Source organism: Carcharodon carcharias, chromosome 21 (assembly GCF_017639515.1).
Source record: "Carcharodon carcharias isolate sCarCar2 chromosome 21, sCarCar2.pri, whole genome shotgun sequence".
NCBI lineage: Eukaryota > Metazoa > Chordata > Chondrichthyes > Lamniformes > Lamnidae > Carcharodon > Carcharodon carcharias.
The window spans coordinates 63,092,549-63,108,026 of NC_054487.1; the positions used below are offsets into that span (position 1 = coordinate 63,092,549).

At 43.4% G+C, this 15,478-nt stretch overlaps 1 protein-coding gene across 4 annotated transcripts in view; it reads right to left on the reverse strand.

Annotated features, from left to right (window-relative positions):
• tbc1d30 (TBC1 domain family, member 30) overlaps positions 1 to 15,478 on the reverse strand; it is a 90,453-nt gene that overhangs the window by 2,426 nt on the left and 72,549 nt on the right. For 2 of the 4 annotated variants that reach the window (XM_041215579.1, XM_041215581.1), the window contains 4 exons: positions 14,662 to 14,774; positions 13,953 to 14,089; positions 5,385 to 5,594; positions 1,994 to 2,065 (listed from right to left, as the gene is read on the reverse strand). In XM_041215579.1, the coding sequence (XP_041071513.1) occupies positions 1,994 to 2,065; positions 5,385 to 5,594; positions 13,953 to 14,089; positions 14,662 to 14,774 (532 nt within the window). The remainder of the gene's footprint in view (positions 1 to 1,993; positions 2,066 to 5,384; positions 5,595 to 13,952; positions 14,090 to 14,661; positions 14,775 to 15,478) is intronic. The other 2 variants (XM_041215580.1, XM_041215582.1) reach the window with 1 other exon arrangement.

Here is a 15,478-nt window from a genome sequence, read left to right on the forward strand (position 1 = left end):
CATGAGGAGTCTGGACAGAATAGATAGTGAGGAAAGTGTTCCCACTGGTGAAAGGGTCGAGAACCAGAGGATACCAAATTAATTTGATTTTAGAAGAGCCTGAGGTAATATGAGGAAAAACATTTTATGCAGCGAGTGGTTAGGATCTGGAATGCACTGCTTTAGAGTGTGGTGGAGGCAGATTCAATTAGGACTTTTAAAAGGGAATTTGTAATCAGCTGAAGAGAAAAAATATTGCAGGATTACGGGGAAAAGGCAGGGGACTGCTACTAGCTGAGCAGCTTTTACAGAGAGCCAGCACAGACACAAAAAGTGAATTGGCAGAGATTCAAGAAAAGACCGCAAACTGATGGCATTTTCTGAATGTGCATTAAAGCCATATTGTTATTGAGAAAAACTGGGGAAAATAGGGGTGTTTTATCCATCTGTGGATTGTTATCCATTTGCACTGGAGGGGTACGAAATGTTCCTACCTGTTGAGTTATATGTGAAGCTACTTTGAAAGGAGAAAAAAAAACATGGCAGCAGGTTTGATTAACTCTTCTGGGCAACCCGTAAGCTGGAAGGGTCAGAAACTAAGGCCCAACCTTCTGTCAGAACAGGAAGAAGGTGAACAAAGACTCGTTGTTAGCAGTCTTCTTATGGGATGTCCTCTCCAACAAAAGGAGTACAAAAATGTGAGACGTAGGTGTGGTTATCATATCATACAGTCACCTCCAGATGTTAGTCAAAATAGATGTACGTGCATACATGCAACAAACTGTTGCATTTTATGGGACACTGCTTATGCAGTAAATACATTAAAGATGTGGGTGAGAGAACAATTCCAGGTAAAGATGAAGTATAAGGTGCATCCTTCTGTCTCGGGAGCATTCAAGAAAAGGATTTAAAGAGAAAGTGTGTGGAAAAAGGTCATTGTTAAGTGAGTCATTAATGGAACATTCACCGGGATCCCTTACCTGGCTTAACCTTGTACAGTCATTAAACTTCTTCCTGTACTGTTTTCATACAGGTAGAGCAGTGGAGTTGGTAATAATAGATGGGGGAGCCTGTTTCCACCTCTCTGATCATTTCACCTTGGGGGTCTCTGATGACCAAAGGTGACCAACCTCTTCAGAAGTGTTTCCGATGCCTGGAGCTCACCATAATATTTTAATGAAGCTGAACCTGGAAACCAGGCTGGGGTCAGCACTGATTACAGGGGACAGTCTCAGATTGTGCAGTACCCTACTTCCAGATGAGATTAATCTCAATTGGAAAATATGAGATGTCTATAAAGTATCAGTTTAGAATTACATCCAGGAATTTGTGTGGTGGTGGTGGTGGTGGGGGGGCGGGGGGGGGGGGGGGGGGGGGGGAGCAGAAATCTTGGTTATTGTATTCATTAGTTTGTATAGTAGCCAATGCGATAAGAATTTTTTCTCCTTCCCAAATAAGAGTGGGAAACTGCTTTTCTCCAGGACCTTCTAACTGCTGCTTTATAACTGGCAGTCAGGAGATATAGGCCTGCTGTGCATTAATTTGCTGCCTTGAACTTTCCTTCACTTCTGTAGGGGGAAGAAAAATGTTCCTGGTGTTTCTTATGTTTCCGACCAAAATCAGTAACATCCCCCATCACCCTGTGTGACATTTAACACTGGAAATCTTGTGCTAACACGAGACTACCAAAAATGAAAATATGGTCCATTTCTCAATAATAATCACAAATATTCACCAAAAAAAAGTGCTTTAAAATATGATTAGGTGGTTGAACTTATTTAAGGACTAATATTGTGAGAGCGATAGACTTGACAATTCATTAAATTGCTGAGTTGCTCCAAAACAGGAATGGTTATGTGAGGAAAAAAGGTGTTTTGCTGAAAGAGTGAAAGAGGGAGGAAAAGAGAGACGGTAGATAAGTTCAACACAGGGAAAGATGTTTTCATGTTTAGTACCTCAATATATTACTGTGATATGAAACAATGAAATAAAAATAAAATCATAAAACACTAACTTCTTCCAATAGCATTATTCAACTTGTCTCTGGGATCTGGGATGATCCCAGGATTAATTTCATCTTCTATTCCTAATAAAAGAAACAGAAAATTTTAAACCGGACAAAATGAGTTAGTCTGAACAGCGTTTATATTACAAATAAGGTAACCAGAAATTCTCCTTATGTTAGAATTGGTGTTATGGTTCTGAAAATGCCTCGTTCCAAATGCCTTCCTGTCTTTTTAAACTGGTATTTTGTGTATGTGTTTTGCACTCAGACCTTTTTAATTTTGCCAACTTTCACCCTTTCTCTTCCATGAAAATCACCCACCCCCATCCAGCAAGTTCCACAGTCCAGAACCTAATCCAAAAGGCCAGCCTTTATTTACGAACCCAGGCAGTGAGAGTCAGCAACCAGTAGGAAAAGGAAGATGTAAAAGTCAGGCTTAATCCTGCTCCCACCCAATATTCACATATATGATTTTTCTAACAAGCAGAGTCACTGAATCGCAATTAAAAAGGGAAACCCGGGTTTATTTTATCCCTTTTACTTAACTGGCGATGTGACTTATCACAGAATTCCACTGACCACCGGTGAGATCTACTAGCCCATCACAGATTGGATATTGAACCAGTGGCCTTCTGGCCTATATGACTTAGTACCATATTAACTGGCGCTTTTATCCTGTAGGCCATTGGGGGGTGGGTTTCATGGTACTTTTAACATGGTTGTCCTCGGTCACATTTAAATTCCAGCTGAAGCTATCAGTTGCTGAAGTTGCCTCATTAAACTAGTAAAATAGCAGCATAAAAAAGTGAAACCTTTGTCTAGGATAGGAGTTCTTAGACTGTGAAGTTAATTGCAACAGAAGCCAGTGGAAAGGTTTTGTATCTTCTGCAAACTCTATTGTGTTCTCCAAGTTCAGTGGATGCTTCTAACCCCTGTCACTGCTGTGAACAGTTATGCTCACTGCCATACACATCAACCTAGAAAACTAGAAAAATTGGCCAACAACCTCAGAAAAGTTGACACCATTGCCCAAGAAGCAGATCACTGACAAATAGCTTTGTGTTGAAACAAATAATCACATGGAATTTTAAATGCAAGTGGTAGGTATACCCAAAATCTCAAGGGAAATTGAGACATTGAAGGCAAAATTTTTAGTATTTTTACAATACAAATGCAGCATCCTGGTTTATTTTGAGCATTTATATACTTCAAAATAAATAGGTTTTTAAACTAAAGAAAAAACATCACTGTCATGTACCTCAAGAGTTACTTTCTAATCCCAAACTTCCTATTGTCACCGTTCACAGAGGCACTCTACTCTTCCAGAACCAATTACAATGACAATGTCCTTCAGTCAACTCCCCCTCCTCACCACTTCAGACTTTCCTCTCCTTCAAGCCTAGTTCATACAGGAACAGTTCTCCCTTGTCTTTTTCAATTTAATTTTGCATTTTCCTTCTCCACAAACTCAGTGAAGCACCATTCCCAGTTTCTCCCCACTTATCCTAAATGTACTGCTCTCAGGATCTGTCCATGTACCTCTCATTACCATCCATTCCCCGTTCTCTTCTATTGCAATCCATTTTCCCACCTTCGCTGTTATCCATTTCCCCATTCCATCACCCTTCCTGTTCTTGTTAGAGTTTCTATCTGTGGTATGCAGAAACTGAAATCCTGGCCATTGGCACTACGAGTAGCATGGAGATCAAAAAGAAACCTGTTCAGTGCACTTGCTAATGAACTTGGGGAAAAGTGCTACTTGCCACATATGGGCTACACTGTGGGTATAGCCATTGTTCTCAGTCACCTTCAGGGTTTCTCGCCACTAAGGCCGGGATTTTCCAGCCCCACCATGGTGGGACCCGTCACAGGAGATTCAGAGGCCCAGCCAAAAGTCCATTGGCTTTCAGCAGAGCCAGACTGCAGTGGATAGGGCCAGGAAATCCCGCCCTAAGTTACACAGAATCTACAGTACAGAAGCAGGATTTTCAGCCCAACTGATCTACGCTGGTGTTTCTTCTCATTGTGAGTCTCCTACTATTCTAATGCCTCCTTGCTATCCTGTCCCCCAATCCCTTTATTTCCTCTCCTCATGTATGCATCTAGCTTATCTTTAAATTTGTGAATATTATCCGCTTCAATCATTCCATGCAGCGGTGAGTTGTGCAATATCCCCACCTTCTGTGTACATTAATTGCTCCTAAACTCTTTCTTTGATCTGTCAACGGTTTTCTCAGATTTCTGCCCCGCCACCCCCACCCCATTCTGTATTACCCCACAAGCGGAAACATTTTCACCATGTAAAATCTATCTCGCCTCATATTGCTTTTCCCTCTTCCAGAGAAAGGGACCCAGATTATTCAGTCATTCCTGATAGCTACATCTACACAAGGGTGTTACCAAAAGTGATGTCATTTTGCCTCCTTCCCCAAGGCTTCATATTCTTTTTATAGTACAGAGGCCACAATTGCACACATTATTGCAAGTGTACTCTGACCAGGACTCGTATACACCCTCCACTCCTTTATCCCTTTCCCTCCCTTTCTTTTCCAACTTACTCGGAGGTTATCAAAGCCTCTCATTATTCTATGCTTTTACTCATTTCCTAGATTTGCCAAAATGTTTCATCCTTCTTTGCTACTCCTGAATAGTTAGAAATCCACTCAGTGCTATTATGTTGCTTAAATATGTCAATGCTAGAATTGAAACCAAGGCATGGAAGCTCCAACTGGAGCTGCAACTATATTGAAGGTTCAAATTCAGTTGTCTAATGGTGACATCACTGGTGATTAATGGGTGCGATAACTTGGTGTCTTCACATACTCAGCAAGGCACTTGCACTGTTGGCATTTGAGCTGTGTTGTGACCAAATTCTACTAATAATCAGTTAGCCACCTAACTTTTATTTCTGGTTCAATTCCAAAATTATCGTCAAAAATATCAATAGTATTTAGCTTTTCAAAGTGGTCAGTAAAAAATAAAAATGGAAACAAAAAGCATGGAGCCAAACCAACAATGTCAGAATGCAATTAATGGCTATAACAGTATGCTGTAGAAAACAGTAGGCCTTCATGCACATCACAAATTTAGCTTCGATCCCTTATATCATCACATTGAACAATACATCAATCCAAATATTGGCCTTTCGGTCAAATTCATAGCTCAAGATTTTCCTCGTGTTAAGTGACAAACACATATGCAACTTCTGCCTTTGAAAAACAAGCTTTACTACAATGTGAATGTTTTTATTTGTTCAATAATTTCCCTTTCACCAATGAAAGGCATGCAAATTTACCAATATAAAATGCAAGTGGATGAGTTTTCCTTTATAAACTAAATATCTGTCAACATCCTGTAAATAATTTTGGAAATGCTACTGTGGTTCTGAGTGATACGTTACCTGCTTTGATAAAGATGAGATGGGCCTGCTGTTGCTGCTGTTTCTTCTTTATCCGAATATACTGTCGCTTCAGTGCGTTGATGTCAGTTGTCATACGTTCCATCATCATGCTGTTAAAGACAGAATGGTGCTCACTGCGGCTTGCATCGATAGCCCCGGGGCTGAGCTCTGCTATGTTGCTTGATTTCAGGATTTGCTCATCCTGCTGATCTGGAGAAATCACAAGCAGAAAAATGGAAAGGTTTACATATCTACATTATATGTTGTATTATTTCTCTCACAAGTAGGCTCAATGCAAGGACAGATTTCATTAGTAATATGCTAACATTTATGGTACTTGGCAATGCTCCACAGGGATAGAAAATAAGATTAATGTGATTGCAAATACACTATTACTGGAGCTATAAAAACATGCTGTAAATGCTGCTGTACAAATTGCACATTTATTCAAGCCGGTACTGGTGACTAGGCTTGATTAACATACATTATTCCATTTCACATGAACAGAAAAAGTAAATCATCTGCAAGAAATAGCAACTGGTTTTACAACACAAGTTACTGCAGCTTTTATAAATGTCTGAGTTGTTTTGAAATTTCACTCTCAGTTCAGCGTGCTGACCCTGCAAATAATGACTATAGATATTTTATACTGAATATCTTATAGTTGGTGGTTAAAAACAGTACAAAACATTTGCATGAATTGCCTCCTGCCTTCTCCTGCTCCACTGCATTACCTTTGGCAGAAACCCCATTCACACAAGCCCTGGCATACTTACCTAACAATTATTGGGACAATCTTTACAGGGCCTGGATCAGCAGAGACTTCCACCATGAATTTCCTCAGAGCTGCTTCCACTCCACTAGCAGAAGTACAGTAGAAATCCTGTTTACGAGGTTCAGTGAGGTTTCTGCCCAACCTCCGGTGAAGTTACAGCAGCAGAGTGCGATCCACTCTGAGGAAATTCCTGGTTATTGATGCAAATGTATGTTATTTGCTGCACAAAGAACTGCAGTGACCATGCAGAATAGGGCATCTAGTATAACAGCCAACTGCGGTCTTAAACATGGATACAAGTTGCAAGTGCACTGTAATGTTCACCTACAGAGTTGAGAATGACGCGTGAGAAAGGTTACTTCCTCACAAATACCTCATGTCTCATCTCTTCCACTTCAGCAGGTGTCAATGAAAATGTCTGCTTTGTCACTTGTCTGCAAACTCATGGCTACAGCTGAGCTCTCTTTTTCTTTCACTTATTCGGATTATCTTTAAGTCCCTATTCCCTTTGGTCTTGGCAAAGGTTCTTAATGGATTGAGATGCTGTTTAGACTTTCCAAAGTCTTCCAGAATTTATGCCATTTTATTTTGACATTCCCCTTTAATTATCCCCATCCTTTAGATTTCACTTTCATCAAGAGTTCCAGAGGCCAACTGGTCATTTTACAAGAGATCCAGAAGTGTTTTTGAGGACCACTTAATGCTTTATGGCCCATGGTCCAATATAATGTTCTTACATTAATTTCAGTTAAACGTAAATTAATAATAGATTTTGGTGTTTTGATTTTGGGCTTTATCCACTAATGAACCAACAGTGCTGAGTATAAAAACAAAAAACTGCGGATGCTGGATATCCAAAACAAAAACAGAATTACCTGGAAAAACTCAGCAGGTCTGGCAGCATTGGCGGAGAAGAAAAAAGTTGATGTTTCGAGTCCTCATGACCTTTCAACAGAACTGAGTGAATCTAAGGAGAGGGGTGAAATATAAGCTGGTTTAAGGTGGAGTGGGGGGGGGGAGAGAAGTGGGGGGGGGGGGGCACAGAAGTTGGGGGGGTGGTGTGATTGTAGGGACAAGCAAGCAGTGATAGGAGCAGATAATCAAAAGATGTCACAGACAAAAGAACAAAAGAACACAGAGGCGTTGAAGGTGGTGATATTATCTAAACGAATGTGTTAATTAAGAATAGATGGTAGGGCACTCAAGGTACAGCTCTAGTGGGGGTGGGGTGGAAAGACTAGCAGGGCATAAAAGATTTAAAAATAATGGAAATAGGTGGGAAAAAAATCTATATAAATTATTGGAAAAAACAAAAGGAAGGGGGAAGAAACAGAAAGGGGGTGGGGATGGAGGAGGGAGATCAAGTTCAAGTTCAAATTCAATATTCAGTCCGGAAGGCTGTAAAGTTCCTAGTCGGAAGATGAGGTGCTGTTCCTCCAGTTTGCGTTGGGCTTCACTGGAACAATGCAGCAAGCCAAGGATAGACATGTGGGCGAGAGAGCAGGGTGGAGTGTTAAAATGGCAAGCGACAGGGAGGTTTGGGTCTTTCTTGCGGACAGACCGCAGATGTTCTGTAAAGCGGTCGCCCAGTTTGCATTTGGTCTCTCCGATGTAGAGGAGACCGCATTGGGAGCAACGAATGCAGTAGACTAAGTTGGGGGAAATGCAAGTGAAATGCTGCTTCACTTGAAAGGAGTGTTTGCATCTTTTGCGTGGGCATGGGGAGGTGCCATAGGTGGGGGTTGAGGAGTAGGGGGTGATGGAGGAGTGGACCAGGGTGTCCCAGAGGGAACGATCCCTACGGAATGCTGCCAGGGGGAGTGAAGGGAAGATGTGTTTGGTGGTGGCATCATGCTGGAGTTGGCGGAAATGGTGGAGGATGATCCTTTGAATGCGGAGGCTGGTGGGGTGATAAGTGAGGACAAGGGGGACCCTATCATGGGAGGAGAAGGCGTGAGGGTGGATGCGCGGGAGATGGGCCGGACACGGTTGAGGGCCCTGTCAACGACTGTGGGTGGAAAACCTCGGTTAAGGAAGAAGGAGGACATGTCAGAGGAACTGTTTTTGAAGGTAGCATCATCAGAACAGATGCGACGGAGGCAAAGGAACTGAGAGAATGGGATGGAGTCCTTACAGGAAGCGTAGTGTGAGGAGCTGTAGTCGAGGTAGCTGTGGGAGTCGGTAGGCTTGTAATGGATATTGGTGGACAGTCTATCACCAGAGATTGAGACAGAGAGGTCAAGGAAGGGAAAGGAAGTGTCAGAGCTGGACCATGTGAAAATGATGGAGGGGTGGAGATTGGAAGCAAAATTCATAAATTTTTCCAAGTCCCGCCGATGCTGCCAGGCCTGCTGAGTTTTTCCAGTGCTGAGTATAAGCCTGTCCTAACTTCCAGGGAGTTAAAAATGGAAATAGAATTACATTGCCTGAGAGATATTATTGGGACTCTTGCTTGCCCACCTTAGTTGTACTTTCCAAAAAAACCTAGGGCTGGTTCAGGTATCAGAAGAAAGAGAAACCATGGGTGGGATTTAGTGCTCCACCAGCTCCCGCCCCACCAGAGTTTGGAGGTGGGGTAACATTTATTGGGCGAGAGGGCATAGTGTGGAGACCTTGTCACCTTCCTGCCTCCACCCGATTAAGCCTGTAAGTGGCCTTGCCACTTGGATGCCCACTTGAGGCCCTTAAATAAGCAAATAAAGCCAGGTGGGGGAGGTCACTACATGGGGACCCCAAAAAGCAAATTTGACAGGCTCCTGGGGTGGTGGGGTTGTGGCTCATTCAAAGACATTCTGTGCCTGATTGGGGGACCCGGCATCGGGAGGGCTGGGGGCACTGAAAGCCAACCCCTGCCCTTGCATGCAACACCATTCTCCCGCAATGACCACACCATGGCTGCCATCCTGCCCTTACTCACCTTAGGCTTGGGATCTCTCATTGATTCAGGTTAGTGTATTGCTGGCAGCTAACACACCCCCCAGTGGTGATGATGGCAATGGAGAGCTGATAGTCTCTAATTGACTGGAAGCTCTCAGGGGTGTGGTGGTGGGTGGTGGGAGTGGTGGTGGGGGGGGGTTGCAGGGAAGGATTTCCACACCCCCTTGGTACAATACTGGGGAAAGTCGGAAACTGGCCACTTAGGCACTTAATACTGGAAGGCTGTCCCCAATGGAAGTGAAGCAGGGCTTCCACTGGCTCTCCAGTCAGCAGGCAAGACCCCCCATCACAAACATTGTAAAGAGGTGTTTATTGTTTTTCTCTGAATTAATATTTTTAAGAGACAGATTTCTCTCATACCAAAGTCTTCAGAACGGGATCAGTTTCAGTTATTTGACACTCATGTCCCTTAGAGAAGTGAATCTGCTGTTCTTACTTGGTCTGGTCTACATGCGATTCCTGACCCACAGCAATGTAGCTGACTCTTGAATGCCCTCTGAAATAGCCTGTGCCAAAATTAGGAGAGCTGTCTCACAGACTAGTCAAGCAACAGCCTGACATAGTCATACTCACTGAATCAGATCTTACAGATAATGTCCCGGACATCACCATCACTATGATAAAAGCAAAAAACTGTGGACGCTGGAAATCCAAAACAAAAACAAAAATACCTGGAAAAACTCAGCGGGTCTGACAGCATTTGCGGAGAGGAGCACAGTAAACGTTTTGAGTCCAAATAACCGTTCAACAGAACTAAGTAAAAAAGAGGGGGGGGCGGTGGGACAGGTAGAGCTGGATAGAGGGCCAGTGATAGGTGGAGATAACCAAAAGATGTCATAGGCAAAAGGACAAAGAGGTGTTGAAGGTGGTGATATTATCTAAGGAATGTGCTAATTAAGGGTAGAAAGCAGGACAAGCAAGGTACAGATAGCCCTACTGGGGGTGGGGTAGGGTGAAGGAATCAAAAAAGGCTAAAAAGTAGAAATAAAACAATGGATGGAAATACATTTAAAAATAACGGAAGTAGGTGGGAAAAGAAAAATCTATAAATTATTGGGAAAAAATAAAATAAAATAAAAATTTGGGGGGGGGGGTGCGGAATCGGAAAGGGGGTGGGGATGGAGGAGAGAATTCATGATCTACAATTGTTGAACTCAATATTCAGTCTGGAAGATGAGGTGCTGTTCCTCCAGTTTGCGTTGAGCTTCAATGGAACAATGCAGCAAGCCAAGGACGGACATGTGGGCATGAGAGCAGGGTGGAGTGTTGAAATGGCAAGCAACAGGGAGGTCTGGGTAATGTTTGCAGATAGACCGAAGGTGTTCTGCAAAGCGGTCACCCAGTTTGCGTTTGGTGTCTCCAATGTAGAGGAAACCGCATTGGGAGCAACTAATGCAGTAGACTAAATTGAGGAAAGTGCAAGTGAAATGCTGCTTCACTTGAAAGGACTGTTTGGGCCCTTGGACGGTGAGGAGAGGGGAAGTAAAGGGGCAGGTGTTGCACCTTCTGCAGTTGCATGGGAAGGTGCCGTGGGAGGGGGTTGAGGTGTAGGGGGTGATGGAGGAGTGGACCAGGGTATCCCAGAGGGAACGATCCCTGCGGAATGCCGCCGGGGGAGGTGAAGGGAAGATGTGTTTGTTTGGTGGTGGCATCATGCTGGAGTTGGCGGAAATGACGGAGGATGATCCTTTGAATGCGGAGGCTGGTGGGGTGATAAGTGAGGACAAGGGGGGCCCTATCATGTTTCTGGGAGGGAAAAGAAGGTGTGAGGGCGGATGCGCGGGAGATGGGCTGGACACAGTTGAGGGCACTGTGAACCACCGTGGGTGGAAAACCTTGGTTAAGGAAGAAGGAGGACATGTCAGAGGAACTGTTTTTGAAAATGGCATCATCAGAACAGATGCGATGGAGGCGAAGGAACTGAGAGAATAGAATGGAGTCCTTACAGGAAGCGGGGTGTGAGGAGCTGTAGTCGAGGTAACTGTGGGAGTCGCTATCCCTGGGTATATACTGTCCCACCAGAAGAACAGACACACCATAGGTGGTGGTACAGTGATATACAGTCGGGAGGGAGTTGCCCTGGGAGTTCTCAACATCGACTCCAGGCCCTATGAAGTCTCAAGACATCAAGTCAAACATGGGTAAGGAAACCTCCTGCTGATAACCACCTACAGCACCCCTTCACCCGATGAATCAGAACCTTCATGTAAAATATGAATTGGAGGAAGCGCTGAGGGTGACATGGGCACAGAAAGCACTCTGGGTGGGGGACTTCAATGTCAATCACCAAGAACTGATAGTTGGCAGCACTATTGAGCAAGCTGGCGGAGTCCTAAAGGACATAGCTCCTAGACTGGGTCTGCAGCAGGTGGTAAGAGAACCAACAAAGAGGGGAAGCCTACCTGACCTCAAACTCACCAATCTACCTGCCACGGGTGCACCTGTCTATGACAGTATCAGTAGGAGTGACCACCGCACAGCCCTTGTGGAGATAAAATCTCATCTTCACATTGAGGATACCCTCCAAGGTGTTGAGCAGCACAACCACCGTGCTAAATGGGATAGATTTCAAATAGATCTAGCAACTCCAAACTGGGTATCCATGAGGTGCTGTGGGCCATCAGCAGTGGCGGAATTATATACAAACACAATCCGTAACCTCATGGCTTAGCTTATAACCCATTAACATCAAGCCAGGGCATAAACCATGGTTCAATAAAAAGTGCAGGACATGCTAGTAACAGCACCAGACGTACCTAAGAAGATGTCAATCTGGTGAAGCTACAGCACAGGAATACTTGTATGCCAAACAGCAGAAGCAGCATGCGAGAGACAGAGCTAAGCAATCCCACAACCAATGAATCAAATCTAAGCTCTTCAGTCCTGCCACATCCAGTCATGAATGGTGGTAAACAAACAATTGACAGGAGGAGCAAGCTCTATGAATATCCCCATCCAGTGAGCCAAGCACATCAGTGCAAAAGACAGGGCTGAAGCATTTGCATCAATCTTCAGCTAGAAGTGCCAAATGGATGATCCATCTCAGCCTCCTTCAGACATCCCCAGCATCACACATGCTAGTCTTCAGCAAATTCAATTCACCCCATACGATATTAAGAAACTGCTGAAGGTACTGAGTATTGCAAAAGCTATGGGCCCTGAAAACATTCCAGCAGTAGTACTGAAGACTACTCTGTGCTCCAGAACTAGCCATGCTCCTGGCCAAGCTGTTTCAGTACAGCGACAACACTGGCATCCACCCAATTTTCCACATTATGGAAAATTGCCTAAGACGGCCCTATCGACAAAAAGCAGGGCGATCGCAACTCAATCAATTTCAGGCCCATCAGTGTACTTTAAATCGCCACCAAAGTGATGGAAGGTGTAATTAACAGTGCTATCAAGTGGTACTTACTCAACAATAACCTGCTCACTGATGCTCAGTTTGTGTTCCGCCGGGGCCACTGAGCTCCTGACCTCATTACAGTCTTGGTTCAAACATGGACAAAAGAGTTGAACTCCAGAGATGAGGTGAGAGTGACTGTCCTTTGCATCAAGGCAGCATTTGACCAAGTGTGGCATCAAGGATCCCTAGAAAAACTGAAGTCAAGGGAATTGGGGGGAAAAATTTCTGCTGGTTGGATTCATACCTAGTGAAAGGAAGGTGGTTGTGGTTGTTGGAGGTCAATCATCTCAATTCCAGGACATCACTGCAAGAGTTCCTCAGGGTAGTGTCCTAGGCCCAACCATCTTCAGCTATTTCAATGCCTTCCAACATAAGGTCAACATTGGGGGCGTTCACTGATGATTGCACGATGTTCAGAACCATTCAGACTCCTCAGATACTGAAGCAGTCCACATCCATATGCAGCAAGACCTGGACAATATTCAGCTTTGGGCTAATAATTGGCAAGTAACATTTGCACCACACAAGTGCCAGGCAATGACCATCTCAACAAGAATTTAACCATCTTCCTTGACTTTCAATGGCATTACCATTGTTGAAATCCCCCACTATCAACTTCCTGGGGTTACCATCAATGAGAAACTGAACTGGACCAGCCATATAAATACTGTGGCTACAAAAGCAGGTCAGAGGCTGGGAATTCTGCAGACAGTAACTCACCTCATGACTCCCCAAAGCCTGTCAACCATCTACAAGACACAAGTCAGGAGTGTGATGGAATACCCTCCACTTGCCTGGATGAGTGAAGCTCCAACAACACTGAAGAAGCTTGACACCATCCAGGAGAGAGTGGCCCGCTTGATTGTTACCCCACCCATAACATTCAACATTCACTGCCTCCATCACCGACGCCCAGTGACAGTCGTGCGTACTGTCTACAAGGTGCACTGCAGCAACTCATCAAGGCTCCTTCGACAGCACCTTCCAAACCCACAACCACTACCATCTAGAAGGGCAAGGGCAGCAGACGCATGGGGACATCACCACCTGCAAGTTCCCTTCTAAGCCACCCGCCATCCTGATTGTGAAATATATCACCTCTCCTTCGCTGGGTCAAAATCCTGGACCTCCCTCCCCAACAGCATTGTGGGTGTACCTACATCACGTCGACAGCTGCAGTTCAAAAAGCCAGCTCACCACCACCTCAAGGGCAATTAAAGATGGACAATAAATGCTGGTCTAGCCAGTGATGCCCACATCTCTTCAACAAATAAAAAAGAAATCTGGATTGGTTCAATTTAGGACACTTAGACTTTGTTTTAATCATTAAAGGTGATGCCATTGCTGCACTGTTCAGCTTGTATTTTCCAATCCAACAGCTCTTGTTGCTGTTAGCCTTTCAATGTTTCCAGTTTTTAGAAAAATAATTATAAGTTAAGTTAAAGATTACCTTTGACTTGTTTCTGATACTTCTGCAATTCTGGTACGAGAAGACTGAATGGTCCCAGACAGCCGACTGCAGAAGCTATTATATCTTCATCATCCAAATCTATCTCTTCATCACTGTCTTTTGTTTTACAGATATTCCTGTAACAAATATTGCAGGAGGGAAAGAAAATTAAATTTAAAATGATAAGTATGATTCAAAAATGGTGGATTCGCAAATGGTACAAAAAATGAGGCAGATCAGAATATTAAAAAAATCTTTAAAACATATCACCCATTATGTTGATTGAAAGGCTCCTGGTGCAGCTGTGATGCTATATTTCAAGACCACTTTCATTTCTGGCTGACTTTTAATCCAGGACTAAAGTTTGTGGTCATTCAAAGTCACATGGGTTATGGGAGTGAAACAGTGCAAAGGCTCAGAAAATTGAATTTACCTCAAATAGCAATTTAACTTTTCTTATACGAGGGACAAAGCAGAAGCCATGTGTGGTTTGAATGAAGTGGCAGCATGGTAAGTAAGCCTCAAGAATTTAATGGTACATTAAGGTTATCAAAGATTGCAAACAGTCTTTTTACAGTTTGAATATTGAGAATAGTCAAAAATCAAACTCTGTCACCAAGTGCGAGATATGTGTTAGGATGACCATTATCTATACGCATTGCACACAAATGTTACTATCAATATTTGGATAATGAAAAATTTCTCTTACTGTTGTGATTCAGATGACTTCACAGGGGCTGGAAATGGATTGATATTGTAAGTGTATTTCTCTCTCAGTTCAGCCAGTTGTGGAAAGGGAAAAGGTGCCATTGAATAAAGAGTCTACAACAGAAAAAAATGAAACATGATACCTCAGGTGGGCTTTCAAGCCATGTAGTATGTAATTTAACATGTTAGTATACCAGATTAGAAAATTCCTCTCTCGTTAGACACAAATATTTGTACACTATTTAAATGCTTAACATTTATGTTTGGGAACATTAGTGGAGGGATGAAAATAAAGAGATTTCCTCTGTCCAGTGGCTTCTTCTAAGACAGCAACCTCCACGCTCCTGGAATGACCATCACCCCCTCATTTCGTTGTCCTGGTGAATTCTTGTCTTTTATAATGGCAGCAATAAAGGCTGCATGACATCAAGAAGCAAAACTTAATCTGGTGACGGACTTGCCCAATAAGTTAGAATAATAAGATATGAAAACATGATTTGACTTTGAGGACCTTGATATTGAGGTAAAATGAGCACAAAAGGAAAGGGCTAAACATTGAGAACATCTTACTTACACTAGGCTAGTTTTCCTTCGGATATAGAAGATTATGGGCTGATGTAATTGGGGTGTTTAAAATGATTAAAGGGTCTGATGGGGAAGATGAAAACTAATTTCTTTGTGAAGGAGTCTAGAACAAGGGGACATAACCTTAAGGTTAAAGTTAGGCTGTTTAGGGGTGATATCATACAGCGCTTCTTCACACAAGGGGTAGTGAAATTTTGGAACTCCCAACCCCAAAAAGCAGTTGAAACTGGGTC